The sequence below is a fragment of the Vulpes vulpes genome, chromosome 4, assembly GCF_048418805.1.
Source record: "Vulpes vulpes isolate BD-2025 chromosome 4, VulVul3, whole genome shotgun sequence".
In the NCBI taxonomy this organism is placed as follows: domain Eukaryota; kingdom Metazoa; phylum Chordata; class Mammalia; order Carnivora; family Canidae; genus Vulpes; species Vulpes vulpes.
In genome coordinates, this window is record NC_132783.1 from 98,293,283 (window position 1) to 98,307,297 (window position 14,015).

The 14,015-nt window shown below is 48.5% G+C and overlaps 1 protein-coding gene across 4 annotated transcripts in view; it reads right to left on the reverse strand.

Moving 5' to 3' along the window:
• The window catches only part of ERGIC1 (endoplasmic reticulum-golgi intermediate compartment 1), a 103,463-nt gene that overhangs the window by 45,806 nt on the left and 43,642 nt on the right, over window positions 1-14,015 (reverse strand). For all 4 annotated transcript variants that reach the window (XM_072756583.1, XM_072756581.1, XM_072756585.1 and 1 more), the window contains 2 exons: window positions 9,234-9,295; window positions 3,242-3,314 (listed from right to left, as the gene is read on the reverse strand). In XM_072756583.1, the coding sequence (XP_072612684.1) occupies window positions 3,242-3,314; window positions 9,234-9,295 (135 nt within the window). The remainder of the gene's footprint in view (window positions 1-3,241; window positions 3,315-9,233; window positions 9,296-14,015) is intronic.

The following is a 14,015-nucleotide window of genomic DNA, read 5'->3' on the forward strand; positions in this document are numbered from 1 at the left end:
TGGAACCCTGAGGCTGCAGAGCACCCTATGGGGCCACTTTCCCAAGGGTAATTAGTGGCCTGTCTAAAGCCCAGGTTAGAGTCCAACTGCCCAAACCAACAGGCCTCCTTTCCCACTGAGCTGGGCCAGAATAGTGTCTTATGTCAGTGATAACCACAGGTCAGGGTTGGAGCAATGTTGATCCTACCAGCAGTGACCTCATTTCCTTGGGATACAATCTCATGGTGGGGGGTGAGGGGCGGGGAGCTGAACCACTGTGGTCACAAACTGCCAGGGAGGGTCAGCCATCCATTAAAGAATTGTGACCTTCATTTCTTTCCAAACTGGCAGGCCTTCCCAAGGTCAGAGAAGCTTCTCATAGAGGGAAGACCAGGAACAATCCTTTCTCCTCTGGATTTTTCTGTGGAGTCCTCAGTCCTTACCCCTATAGACTCCTCTGGGCACTCCTGCACCATGGTCACGTGGCAACAGGGAGAGAAGGGCCATTAGGGTCACTGCATGTCACGGATGGAGCTTCTTGCCCTTGGGCTCCCGACAGGTCTTTCTTCTCATTCCTGCCTCCTGCCTCCTTCCCTCCCTCCAGCCACTCACATGGCAAATGAAGAGCTTAGCAGAAGACAAAAGGTAAACACACCGTGAACGGCCCTATGGTCTGATACTCACCACGGTCTCTACTCACGCCTCATCTTTCTTCCTCTCCAGGGAGGTCCTGGGACCAGAGTGTCCAGGATGCCCCCAGGAGTCAGGAAGGGGAAATCCTGGAGCAGGGCATTGGGCACAGTAACAGGAATACACTGTGCTCTTGGGAAAGGAGGGAGCCCTGTCCTTTAAGCAGAACAAGCTGTCCAGGCTTGCTTGAGGGGCCCTTAACACAGCACACGGGACCCCACCTGCTCCAGTCCCAAGCTCTGACGTCACAACTTACCTGTCTGGGGCCCACTGTCTCAGCACCCTATCTCACTGTGGGCTGAGCTGACAAAGAGCTAAATCAGGTGCCCCTCACAATATCAGCAGGAGGTGAGGGAGGCTGATCTCAGCTCAGGGGAGGGGACAAGAAAATTAACAATCATGGAATGTTCCTTATACACCAGGCGCTGGGCAGTCTTAAACCTTTTTAGCATTGGATGGAAAATAAATATGGAACAAATAAATGAATGAAGAGCTATGGATCCATGGATATTAAAGCATTATTGGGTGCTACATTAAGCACCTTCCTGGCAAATAATCTTGTTTAAACCTCACCAAATATCACATACCTTCTCTGTCTCCTGCCCTGCTTTTTTTTCATCAGAGCCTTTTTTTACTGATTCATATATTCTAGTTCTGTTCACTTGTTCATGGCCTGCGTCCACTGTTGGCATTTTCAGCTTCTCTGAGCAAGGAACCAGACAGCAAATGAATGAGGCAGACCTGGTTTCTGACTTCTGTGAGCACAGGACCAAGAATGAGACCTGTTAATACACAACAGCGTGCAGGACCTACCCCAACTTGGTCTTACCTACTCCATTCTCTATTCTCTCTACTTGCTCATTCTGTTCCAGCCACACCAGCTCTTTATCTGCTCTGCACATATGCCAGGTCATTCCTGCCACAGGGCCTTTGCAATTCCTAGTGGCACTGTCTAGAATACATAAAGCCTCCCTGGTGCCCCAGCTGGGGCTCCCTGCTTGTTGTCACACATGTGCCCCATTTACCCTGCTCAGAATATCAGAATATCACCTCCCCAGAGAATGGGGTGCAGCCTAGAAAGACCAGCAGGTGTATGGCACACAGTAGGTCTCAATATCTTCCTGCTGTCCCTGTTTCCAACTCCAAATCATGATGGCGTGACCTCTGAGACATCCAGTGGCCCAAATGTACACAGAGCCGCCCCCCATTAGGAGCCGAATGGGACAAAGAACCTTCTCTGACCCCTGCATGGTCAGGGAGTCATATCTTGGAAAGCACACGAGCCTCCTCAGACCTGGAAGCTTTGACTCTGGTATACCCTCCCTTGTTTGGCCAGCAATTCTAAGAGCCAGAGAAGTTTGGCGACCTGTCCAGGTCACACAGGAAAGTGGTCACTGAGCAGAGACCTACCCCTAGGTCTCCCAATGCTTTGTCCAAAGTTTTTTCTTACCACTCCATGAGACCCCCTGGGCTTTGGTGTCATCAGGGTTAAAAATAGGATCAGAGTGACAGGGAAGGCAAACTGTCTCATAGTAGTGGAAGGCAGGAGGCTACATCCAGAAATGAGCTGGCAGGCATGTGGTGGTGGGGGAAGATAAGATCTGTCCAGATCCCTCCACCTCTCTGAGCCTCAGTTCTCCCCATCTGTAAAGCGGAGATAACTACCTCCTGGGGCTGCTGGAGGATTAAAGGTGGTAACACTTACACAGCTACCAGGCCTGTCTTGGACTAAGCAGCTATGTTTTTTTGTTCCCTATTGTCTTGTGGTTGAGAGGGAAACAAAGGAAACCAAGAAATTCCATGAGTGAGAAAGAAACTTCCAGTGTTGGACAGAGGAGTGGGTGGCCAGGGCCCAGCCCCGCGATGACTTTCTGAGTTGTAAACACAGGAATGAAGAGGCTTGGAAGCCTTGAGCCAGTGACCAAGGCAGGAAGCTCTGGGGTCTAATTCCACCTCAGGGCGGCCAATGAGGTCGTGACTGAATAATCCCAATGGCATTCTGTGTTACACATACCCCAGAGCATTTACTAGGTTATCTGGGCAAAGGATTATTCTAGAAATCAGAGATCGATTCACAATGCGTCAGGCACTGCCAGGAAGCCCACGCTGATTCCTCACTGAGTATGGGCCTCCGAGCAGGGAAGGGGGCTTAGGTGAGGGAACCAGGCTCTGATGTCAGCAACCCCACCCCTCTCTGGTAGGAAGCTGCATCGTTTCTCTGAACTCCTCCAGCTTTCACATCGAATGACCCTGCGCTGATTCAGAAGGAAAAAAGCCCACTGGCCAAACAAAGGGAAGGCAGAGCCGGGTCCATGATTTCTGTTCATCTGAGGACCCAGGAGCCCCGCCTCCTCCCAAAACAGAACCCAAATGTTCTCTTTAGCTTCAATGAGTGTTTGCTTTTACTCTAACTTCAATACCCTTTTAAGAAATAGAGGAGTGAAGGATGCCACGGGCTTGGAAATGAGAGTTGGAAGGTTCAGAGGTCTCTCGCCTTTTTAAAGCCCCTCCCTCCTCTCGCTTGGGGTCTCAGAACACTCTAGAATGCCCCCTGAGGGGGAATGAAACTTACACTTCTGTTGTTATGAATCCGGTGAGCTCCGAGAGGAAGAGGAAGAGGATGAAGAGGCAGCAGCAGATAGAAACTGGAAGGAACAATACAGAGAGATGCACTGTTAAGGGTGAAGGGCACTGGTGGAAGGGGGTTGGGTCCTCTCCACCCCTCCCCTCTCTTCCCCCTCCCCTGCCTCTAGGAAAGCTGCTTAGAGGGAGGGGGAGAGATGCCACACCAATCACCCCAAAGCCCCTTCTTAGTAGAAGCAGCCCTGCTCCCAGAAACTGTAGACCACCTTAGGTACTGAGCTGACCTTCCTATGGGGACTCCCCCCCCGCCCCCACAGGTCCTCAGTCGGGGGCCAGCCTGGCTTCCTTCCACAAAAGTATATTAATGCAGAGGTCAGTCAAAAACAGGTTGGAAACTGGTAGCCCACAAATGTGTCCTGTTTGGCAAAAGTGGTAGGGATTTTAAAATCTGCAGTTGACACTGAACAATCTGATTTCACATCAAAGGCCAGATTGCTGGCTGCTCCACAACACTCAAGCCCTTGCTCCCACACAGGGTCTGAGCTCGCCAGTCTGTCAAAGGCCCCACCACTCCCTCTTGCCTCCCTGATTCCCAGGCTGAGGCTGAGTGTCTCTCACCATCTACTGCCACCCCCAGTGGTACTATCACCCTGTGCCCACGTCTTCAACAGAGGTCAGAAAATGAGGATAACCAAGCACTTGGGCTTCTAGAGAAGGGACAGTTCTTCATGGAATGAATTCTTTATACAAGTCTGAAATGCAGGGAGTTTTGGAAAAGGGCTCCAGAGTTGGCCCACATCACTCATATTTATCTTGTCTACTGGGCCCCTGACAAGGGCAAAATCTGTGACCCCTGGAGCCACTCCTGGGGGCAAGACAACAAGTGCCCCAGGATCTGCCTCAACTCCAGCCCCATCTCCTTATACATCCTCCATATCTAACCACCCAGCCACACTGAGCCGCATGCAATACGTGTTTTATTGCTGTTCCTGCGGTTCCTGCCCCTCCCATCTTACCTCCCCCTTTCCTCCCTGTTCCCCTCCTCTCTGTCCTCCCAGGCCAAGGCCCAGCTCAAACATCTTTTCTGGTGGGAAGTTCCCCTCACCCTGAGAGGTGGAGCTGGTCACTCTTTCCTCTGTGTTCCCAGGATCTATTCTCACACTTTCCACATTTTATTGGCTATTTGTGGCTGCTTCTCTCATTAACCCACTATCCCTGAAGGCAGAAACTCCACAGCTCCAATGCCTAGCCCAGCAGCGCTCGGCACACAGGAGGAAGTCACCACCAAGAGTATGGGATGAGAGCTGAACACACCTCCTCTGGGCTTATCACAGAGGCGTGCAGCAGACAAGGGCTTACAAAGTATGGTCCACAGCTCAGCTGCTGTGCATCACTGGGTAAGCTGCTCACCAATCCCAGCCTCCGTTTCCTCATCTGTTAAATGGCCACATGCTTTATGGGGCTGCTCTGAATTTCTACAACACAGACACTAGGGTTGAAATAGTGCCTGGCAGGTAATAAAGGCTTGAGCATTCACTTATTATTAGAACTTTCATCAGGGAGACCTTGGAGGGCTTGGGGACTGACAAATGGGGTGACCTCTACTTTCCTTTGAAGAAAAAAAGTTCCTGGTCCCACTTGCTGATTCTGCTACCTTCTTGACAGCCTGCTCCTGGGCTAGCTGAGCACTGTGGTAAACTCTGAAACCAGTTATCATCCATCCACCTACCTACCTACCTACCTACCTTAAAATGAACAAAGATTAATTCTGAGTGAAGAAGGAAGAGGACAAATGTTTGCTGGGCCCCTACTACATCATGCCCTGTGGTAGTAGCATGAATAGCCACCCTGTCATCTCACATTCCTGCCTGACGGGGCACATGTCCTTGTGAACTATGTAGAAATGGAGGCTCAGAGAGTAAGACACTGGGTCCAGGAACACACTGGAAGGCAGATGGGGGCACAGGCCTGGGACGAGTGAATTCTAGAGGCAATGCCCTAAGAAAAGAAACCCCAAGATCTAGGACTCCAAGTGAAAAGCAAGACAGGGACATCCCCAGAGTCCCCACCACACCTCTAAAACTAGACCAACCCATGGGATCCTAGAATGACTCTTCAATTCTTCAAACATTGAAAAAGCTATATGGGGCAGTATTAAATGGCTTCATTCTTTTTTTTTTTCTTCTCAGAAGAAGTAATACATGCACATGATAAGAAAAATAGTCAAGTTACATAAAAAAGCAGTGTGGTGAGTCTCTCTTCATCTGCAGACCCCTGCCCAGAGGTATCGGCATTATGGTCTCACATCCTTCTACAGTCATTTAAGCATAGATGTACAAATCCCTTTTTTCTCTACAAAAACAACAGTATAATGTATACATCCTTTTCAACCATGCTTTGCTCCTCAGCAACCTATCTCTAAATACATGCCACATCAGTTTATACGGAGGGGGGATGTTTCCTTGCTTTTAGAAACTAATTTCAAATGTCTTCCCAGCTGCTGGATAAATCCCCTGCACTCCTGCAGCCACTGATCCCGATTTCCTGGCTCACGTCCTTTCCTTTCTCACCTGCAAACTGCAGCTATGATGCCTGATAAAGAGTCCCACTGCCAGGGAAAACACCCTTCCCCTGTAATCTTCCAGTATTATGTAGGACCCACATTCCAGGATCACTTTCACCCCTCCCAAACTACTCTCAAGCCCCAGCAACCCACTGAATGATGTAATGAACAGTTACAAAATAGGGAGTTATTTCTGAAGGTTAATGCTGACTTAGGCCAATCCAGCTCTTCTAACTGCTTTCCTTGCCCCACCCAACCCTGCAAAGAGGCCCCAAAGTTCTAACTCCATCCAGATTGGAAGTGGTGGGACAGGGATGGAAGGCTCCTTTTGGGAATCTGTGCTCTGTTCAAGGCCAGTCAACCCAGCAGGTAGACACTTGTTAAGTCCAGAGTCTGCTCAGCTGAAACCCAAGCGTCCAATAGCCCTGATCATACATGCTCTGTGACTACTCACCCTACCACTTACCCATACTAGGAGGACAGAGACGTTGACTTAGTATCACTGTGGCCTCAGGTTCTTACACAGTGCCTCGCTCAGAGGAGGCATGAAATAAGCATTTGTTGAATGAATGGATGAATGAATGAAAAACATACTTGAAGGCAAGTAGGAAGTATTTCAACCAGAAAGGCCTTTGTGATACTGAAGGCTTGATGAAGGTTTTCCATCCATGTTTGGGCAAGAAGCTAACACCAGACTTCTGTTTGGGCTCTCTGACACCAGACTTCTTCTGAAACTGACTCAGGCAGTAGACGTTAGGAATGTGTCCCCTAGAGAGCATGTGTGAGTGGAAACCGTGCTGTGAGCAAAGGGGAACACAAGACCTAGGACCCAAGACCCAAGACTCTGGGAAGTCAAGGAATCTGTCCTAGGCCAAATGGCCATGTAAGTGAAGGAGGCAGAATTCAAACCTTGAGGCCGTGTGCTCCTCAAGGACAAAGACCAAAGCCCCTTCATCAACACGATTCTGGCACTTGGCACGGGATCTGGACCCAGGACCCAGTTAATAATCTGTTCACTAAATAGTAGCTAGGGGCTGGCTTCCCAGGCCTCACACCTTTTCCCCTCTTGTGTAAAGGAATTTGCTGTCTTGCATGTTGTGGCTGGGGCTGCAAATCAGACCACATCCCTGGAGGGCCATCTGGCAGTACCTTCTAAATTTTACAACGCACATACCCTTTGACCCAGTAATTCCTCTTCTAGGAAAGCTACCTTACAGAAATAACCATATAAGGATATAAAAATATATGGACAAGGATGTCTGCAATAGCAATAAATGGGAATCAAGAATGTCCACCCCTCAGGAGACTGGTTACATAAACCATGGGTCGCACAGATGATGGCAACGATGGGCTGCCAGACACATCGGGAGGGAGGAATGTAGTGGGCCATTTATGTGTCGGTATGAAAGGTGTCCAGGATGTGTCAGCTGAAAAAAGGGCAGGGAAGAGTGCTATGGACGGTATGCTCCCATCTCTGCTTATAACAAGGATATCGGTATACCAAAGCCTGCATTTATTCTTTAAAAATACTAGGAGGATATAGATCTGATTGTTACACACACTTGACAAGGGTGAGACTTTAGAGGCCGTGAAGCAGAGGTCTGAACTCCTGGTTGGTGGGAGGAAGGGGACAGGACACCAGGGTCATAAACTAGTTGAACAGATAAATGAACAAGCCCCTTGCCTCTGACGTGCCTTGAATATCCTCTCTGGGGACCCAGGCACCAAGCGTCACAGCATTTGCTGTCACAGACCTTCACAGGCTGGTGGCTCCTGGCGGTCAATGACAAGAAGAGTGTAGTCCAAGCACTGAGGTCTCAGCACATATCTCACACTTGACAGGTATGAACTCATTTATTCCCCAGATCAGGAAACTGAGGATCAGGCCACCTAGCTACTAGATGGGAGAATGAACCCGGCTCTGCCAGACCTGAAGCCTGCAGGACATACAACCTGTTACCTGGCTGCTCTATTCCCTTCCCCAGGGATGTGGAGACCCAGGAGTGGAGAAGGTATCCACAACGTCAATAAGGGAGGGCTGGGCAGGACCAGGTGGGGTCATCCCCATGACCCTGGTGCACCCTGGGAAGTAGCAATGGATTCCAACCTGACTGCCCAGCCCCAGGGCCCTGCTCACGGGACAGTCCATGGGGAGGGTCTCTCTCCCACACCAAGCACTGGTGAGGGAGTCAGGCAAGCTTACCTTTTGAGGGCTATGAACCCCCAGACAAGTCACTTCACCTCTCTGGACCCACTTTCTCATCTAGAATATGAGGCTATAAAGTATTCCTGCTTGCATGGCACTTTTAGCTTGTTTTTACTCAACTTCTCATGGTTCAGTAATAATAGATGCACAGATAGTACAGAGAGTTCCTATCCACCCTTCAACCAGCTTCTCCTCCTGTGCACGTCTTCTTTAACTAAGCTATAGACGTTACTCAAATCTCACCAGTTTCCCCGCTAATGCTTCTTTTCAGTTCCTGGACCTGACCTGGGACTCCACTTTGCCTTTAGTCTTCCTGTGTTCTTAGTCTTGAATCCATCGACACAGTCCCTCATTCTTTCCTTGGTTTCCAAGACCTTGTCATTTTTGAAGAGTACTGGTAGGTGTATTGTAGAACATCCCCCAACTGGGGACTGTCTGTTGTTTTCTCGTGATTAAATAGGCTTGTCCTTTTTTGGGGGGTGATGATCCCTTGGAGGTGAGGTGCCCTTCCCATCACATCCCACTGGGGGGTACATGACACCCACAAGACTTCTCACTGGTTGATGTCAAATTTCATCACTTGGTTGAGGTGCTATCTCTGCATAGCTCCACAGGAAAGTTACTCAGACTGCCCATGTTGGTCTCAGACCTCTTTCCTATTGCTTTTGTGTCAATGTACCTCCAGCCTTTTCTTTCCTTTGGTGCTTCTTTGCTTTCTTTGGCCTCAAGCTGATCCACGCTTATTCTGTACTCTTCCTGCCGCAGCCCTGGAATGAGCTATTTCTTCAAGGACACTTAGGTTCTTTTACTGAAGACCGGCATTTAGAAACCAAAATCTGGTACAATTACTCTTTTTTTTTTTTTTTTAAATGAGTAAAAACAGGCTTGTGTCAAAAACTCCAGTAGCCTAATGGGTATGAGAGGGAAAAGTCGGTCTCCCCATGATCCCTGAGCCCCCATATCTCCTCCCAGAGGCAATTACTACTGATGATTCCAGGTGTATCCTTCCAGAAACAGACGATGCCTATACCTTACAGCATTATGGTGAGGACAGATGAGATGAGGAACTATGAAGGGCTGGCAAGATGCCCATCCTTTCTCCTCTTCTTCGTCTCTCATTTCCTCTCTGGCTCAGCAGCTGGGCATAGGGAGAGCAGGCCCAGGTATGGGATGGGGGGGAAGGAGGGGAGCAATGGCAAGGACACTACTCACTAATGGCCCCGGTATATGTCGGCTGCGTGAGGTCCTTGGGCACCTTCCTGTAGATGTCAAACCTGCGGAGAGCAAAAGGGGACAGGGGTGAGGTGGGTGCAAGGGGCATGTCTCAGGCAGCAGGGGAGGTGGTGTCAGCCATCTGGTCAGTGAGCCACAGTTCTTCCCAGAACCAGCTTCTCCCACTCTTTCAGGCCATCTCCTCCAAGAGGCCTGCCAGACACCCCCCTGATGGGACTCTGCCCCACCCCCTGGCAGTACTCCCTCACAACACTTAGAACTACCTGAGATGACCCTCGTTTGGTTATGTTTCTAGGTTGGTCTCCCCCCTCCCATCACAATGGAACCTCCACAAGGGCAGGGACCTTGTTAGGTTTTGTCCTGGCACATAGCAGAACTCAGTAAGCACTTGTGGAATGAACGGAACCCAAGTCTTGGGCTTCTCTGATGAAGGAAATAGGGAAACGCACAGTCCTTCCTGAGTTCCATGACGGCACTGCATTCCTGCCCAGCGTCACCTCTCCTCCCCCTCTTCCCTTTCCTGCCTCCCTCTCCCCCTCTGTTTCCACTCCCCCCTGCCCCAGCTCCTGCAGCCTGCTTGCAAAGATTCTTCTTCACTCCAAGGCATGAAATTAACATAAAATCCTGCCTGGTCTCAGAATTAGCTTGTGATGACTATAGCTCTGGCTCCCATCTAACACAACTTTCCTCCCCACATACAGAGCAGATTCCTTTCTTTCATATGGGTCCCATCAGAGCAAACGAGGATCCTGGGGGCAGCAGAAGAATTTGGGGTTTGGGAGGCAGACAAACATGGTGTAATGCTGGCCAGCTATTCAATTAAGAGTTAAGGGGCACTGGGTGGCTCAGTGGTTGAGCGTCTGCCTTTGGCTCAGGGCATGATCCGAGGGTTCTGGGATTGAGTGTTGCATTGGGCTCCCGGCAGGGAGCCTGCTTCTCCCTCTATGTTTCTGCCTTTGTCTGTGCCTCTCATGAATAAATAAATAAAATCTTAAAAAAAAAAAAGAGTTAAGGCCTTGGAATCAGACCACCCTGGATTCAAATCTTGAGCTGGTCTTCCTTGCTATGTGACTTTAGGTTTTGCCGCTCCTGCCAGGCCACTGAGAGGAGTAATGGAAATAAATGTCTGTGGTGGATTTACAAAGCATTCACAGAGGAGGCGCCTCACACACTTGGCTTCCTTCCTGTCACTTGAACTTGAGCAGACAGTTCTCACAAAGTGGAGTTCTATCAACAGAGCTCTAAGTCCACACGGTGTTCCTCAGCTCTCAGGCAGGACTTGGAATGGTGAAGAGGCCGGCTGCTTCAGCCCTTAGGTGTGACCAGTAGTTGGCATGTGGTTCCCCTTCAGTGACTAGGAAAAGCTGTCAGCACCCTGCTAACCTCAACGCAATGACTTGGAATCTTGCGTAAGATCTGATATTTGACTACCGTGCGTTCACCCTAATTGCATGTGAAACGTGCTGGGTTTCCTAACACCTCAGGGGAGAAGATAATTCCTGGGGTTGCCAAGTTAAAAGGTAACACTTTCCCTCCTGCCTGCTCAGCTACCAGTTATCTGTTCTTGGGCCCTGAAGGGGCACTAGAAACTGGGGCTGGGAGTGTGGTTGAGAGGGAGGGGTTCATATGACTCAATTATCCAGACCTACTCACCTCTCCCATTCTGAGAATGCTGACCCCTTTAGGCACAGGAGAGGTAAGAACATGTGTGAACTGTAGAATTAGCCAACCTGGGCTCAAATGTGACGCCACACTGTGCAACCTTGGGCACATTACTGACAACCTCTCTGTGCCTCAGTTCCTCTGGCTGTAAAGTGTGGCAATGATACTACCTCGCAGCATAGCAGTGAGGACCAAGTGGCTCCATACATATAAAGCACTTAGGACTATGTTCAGCTCCCAGGAAGTATTATAAGAATATTTGCAGTTACTATTATTAATATTCATCTAACATTTACAAGCACCTACTAAATCCTCTTTTAGGCACCGGGAATACAGGTATAAAATTCGGCGCTTGGCCCCATGTGCCTATAGTTCATCAACAAACAAGGAAATGGAAGGGCACCTGGGGTGATGCACGAAGCTTCTGGCAGCAGGTGATGTCTGAACAGAACAGGAGGAACAGAGGAAGAGTGAGTGGAGGCAGAGAGTAGTCTGGAAAGGGAGAACAGCAAAAGTAGAGGTCAGGAAAGAGGACCTGAACTTGGCGTGCTGGAGCAGAGATGACCAGAGAGAGAGAGAGAGAGAGAGAGAGAGAGAGAGAGCACGCAGTGCTGGGCCCAGCCTGGAGGACCTGCACCAGAGAGGTGGGAGGGGCTTTCAATCCAGCTTCCCCCTCCGGGTTAAGAAGGGCCTCACAGTTTATTAACTATATAAGCCATCATTCCCAAACTGGGAGTTTCAGAGGCCACTCAAGGTGAGGAGGTGGGGTGGGGGTGGCTCGGGGCAGTGTCAGAACCCAGTAAGGGTGAAGAGGGGAGAATTGGCAGTGATCCCGGGGTGGGGATGGGGGAGACGCACTAATGTGAATATGTAAATACAGTGAGGATGGGAGCCAGGTGTCTCACTGTTGGGAACTGGAGGTACATAGAATAAACTCTGTGGTGCTAGAGTGGAAATGGAGGTTTCACTGTGAATTCATGATTTTCAACATACACAAATACAGAAATACACATCATATTCACATGTATTTCCTAGCTCATTCCATAGAGAAGGCCCAGGAACAGTGACAGCCAGATAGCAGATTGCATCTGGTTCTTAAATGTTGGCTTCTAAATATTCTTCCCTCAGAGAAATGGCTGATTCCAGGGCTAGGCAAAGAAAACACAAGATGAGCTTGAAGTATCTTAAGTCAGAAAGCAAGAAAGTGTTCAAAGAATGATGGGGACACAAGCCAAAGAAAGGGCAAGGTGAACGTTACAATCAATAATCACAGGAATAGATAATAACCCATTGGATAAAACAGGAAGCCACAAATCTATATAAAGAAATGAATAAATCAAAAGTTTGATAAGGAAAAGGATATTTATATGCCTTCAAAGTACCTCCCCACAAAATCCATATTAATTACAAAGGGAAAAAGAGTAGCTTTACAGTTGAGAAACTTGACATCATCTTAACCAAGTGACCAAAGCGAGTGTCACTGGTAAGGAGACATATCATGTGCCTCCTGATCTGACAGACTGGGGAGGGCACACTGTAAACCCCTGTGGGGATCTTGCTAAGAATATGCAACCTCAAATGAATCATGAGAAAGCAACACACAAACCCAAACTGAGGATTCATGACTAGCCAGCACTTGTTAAAAGCATCAAGGTCATGAAGGCAAGTAAAGGCTAAAGAACTTTCCAAAATTGGAGGAGACTAAAGAGACATGACAACTAAATCCTGGACAAGAAAAAGGACATCAGTGGGACAATGGCTAGGATTCGAATAGGATCCATGGTATCAATTACTACTACTGTATAGTGTTATCTTCCTGGTTTTGATAATGGTATTTTGGTTACGTAAGATGGGGTAATAACATTTGGGGAAGCTTTGGTAAAGGGCATATGGGAAGACTCTGCATTAATTTTGTAAATTTTTTTGTAAGCTAGAAATTATGGCGAGATAAAAAGGTAAAAAAGTTTTTTAGGGCAGCCCCGGTGGCCTGGCGGTTTGGTGCCGCCTTCGTACCAGGGTGTGATCCTGGAGACCCCCGGATTAAGTCCCACATTGGGCTCCCTGCAATGTGGCTTCTCTCTCTCTGTGTGTCAGTCATGAATAAATAAATAAAATCTTTTTTAAAAAAAGTTTTTTAGTTTAATGGAATTTAAGAAAAACAATTTAAGGGGGGAGATTTCACATAAAAACCTCACACAGCCTGCTTTCTTCACACATACCTGGTCGCTGTAGGCATCTGATTTTGAGGTGCTGGCTTAACAAATGTTTGCTGACTGTGCTGGGTGTCAAGAGTATGTTTTTGTTGGGAGCAGGAAGGGTGGGTGGGGGGGTGAAGGCTGAGTGAGCAAAGGTCTAAGAGAGGAGGGTAGACTTGGACCAAACTACAGGAGGCAATGGTGACCAAAGGAAAGAGGTGTTCTGGAAAGAGTCACTGATGTGAAACCAAGATCACTGCCAGCTTGTGCTGGGCACTTTTACATATACATATTCACCTTGAATTCTTACGATAACCCTGGCAGACACTGATACCTCAGTTTTCCATGGAGAAGACTAAGGCTAAGCTATAAGCAACTTGCTCAAGGTCACCAAGCCCATGACTAGTAGAGCTGGGATTCAAACCGAAGTCTGAGTCATAGGTCATGGTCCTTCTACTGCTCTGTACTTGTGGGAATCAGTATAGAGCTCACTTAGTAAGTTAAAATCTTAAGGTTTTGCTACTACTACAGATGCTGCCCTAGAGCAGATAGGAATCTCCTGGAAGATAGGGAGCAGCTCCAAATACATTAATTCATTTAACAGATATTTACTAAGTACTTCCTGGCCACATTCTAGATGTTGGAAAATGGAAGTAGTCAAGGTAGACATGGGCCTTGCCTTCATGAAGTTGCCAGTCTAGTAATGCTTTTGACTCCTTGAGAAGGGCCACCTAAACAAAATGTTCTCTAATAATTATCCCATTCTGTGCCATAAATCTAAGCTGGGGAGCGGTGGTGGGGTAAACTGAAAAAGACCCTGGGTTCAGAGCTGACCATAAGCCAAGTGAGTCAGCAGTTAATGTCACTAAGAAAATGGGCCACAGGAAGGCTGGTGAGAACCCAG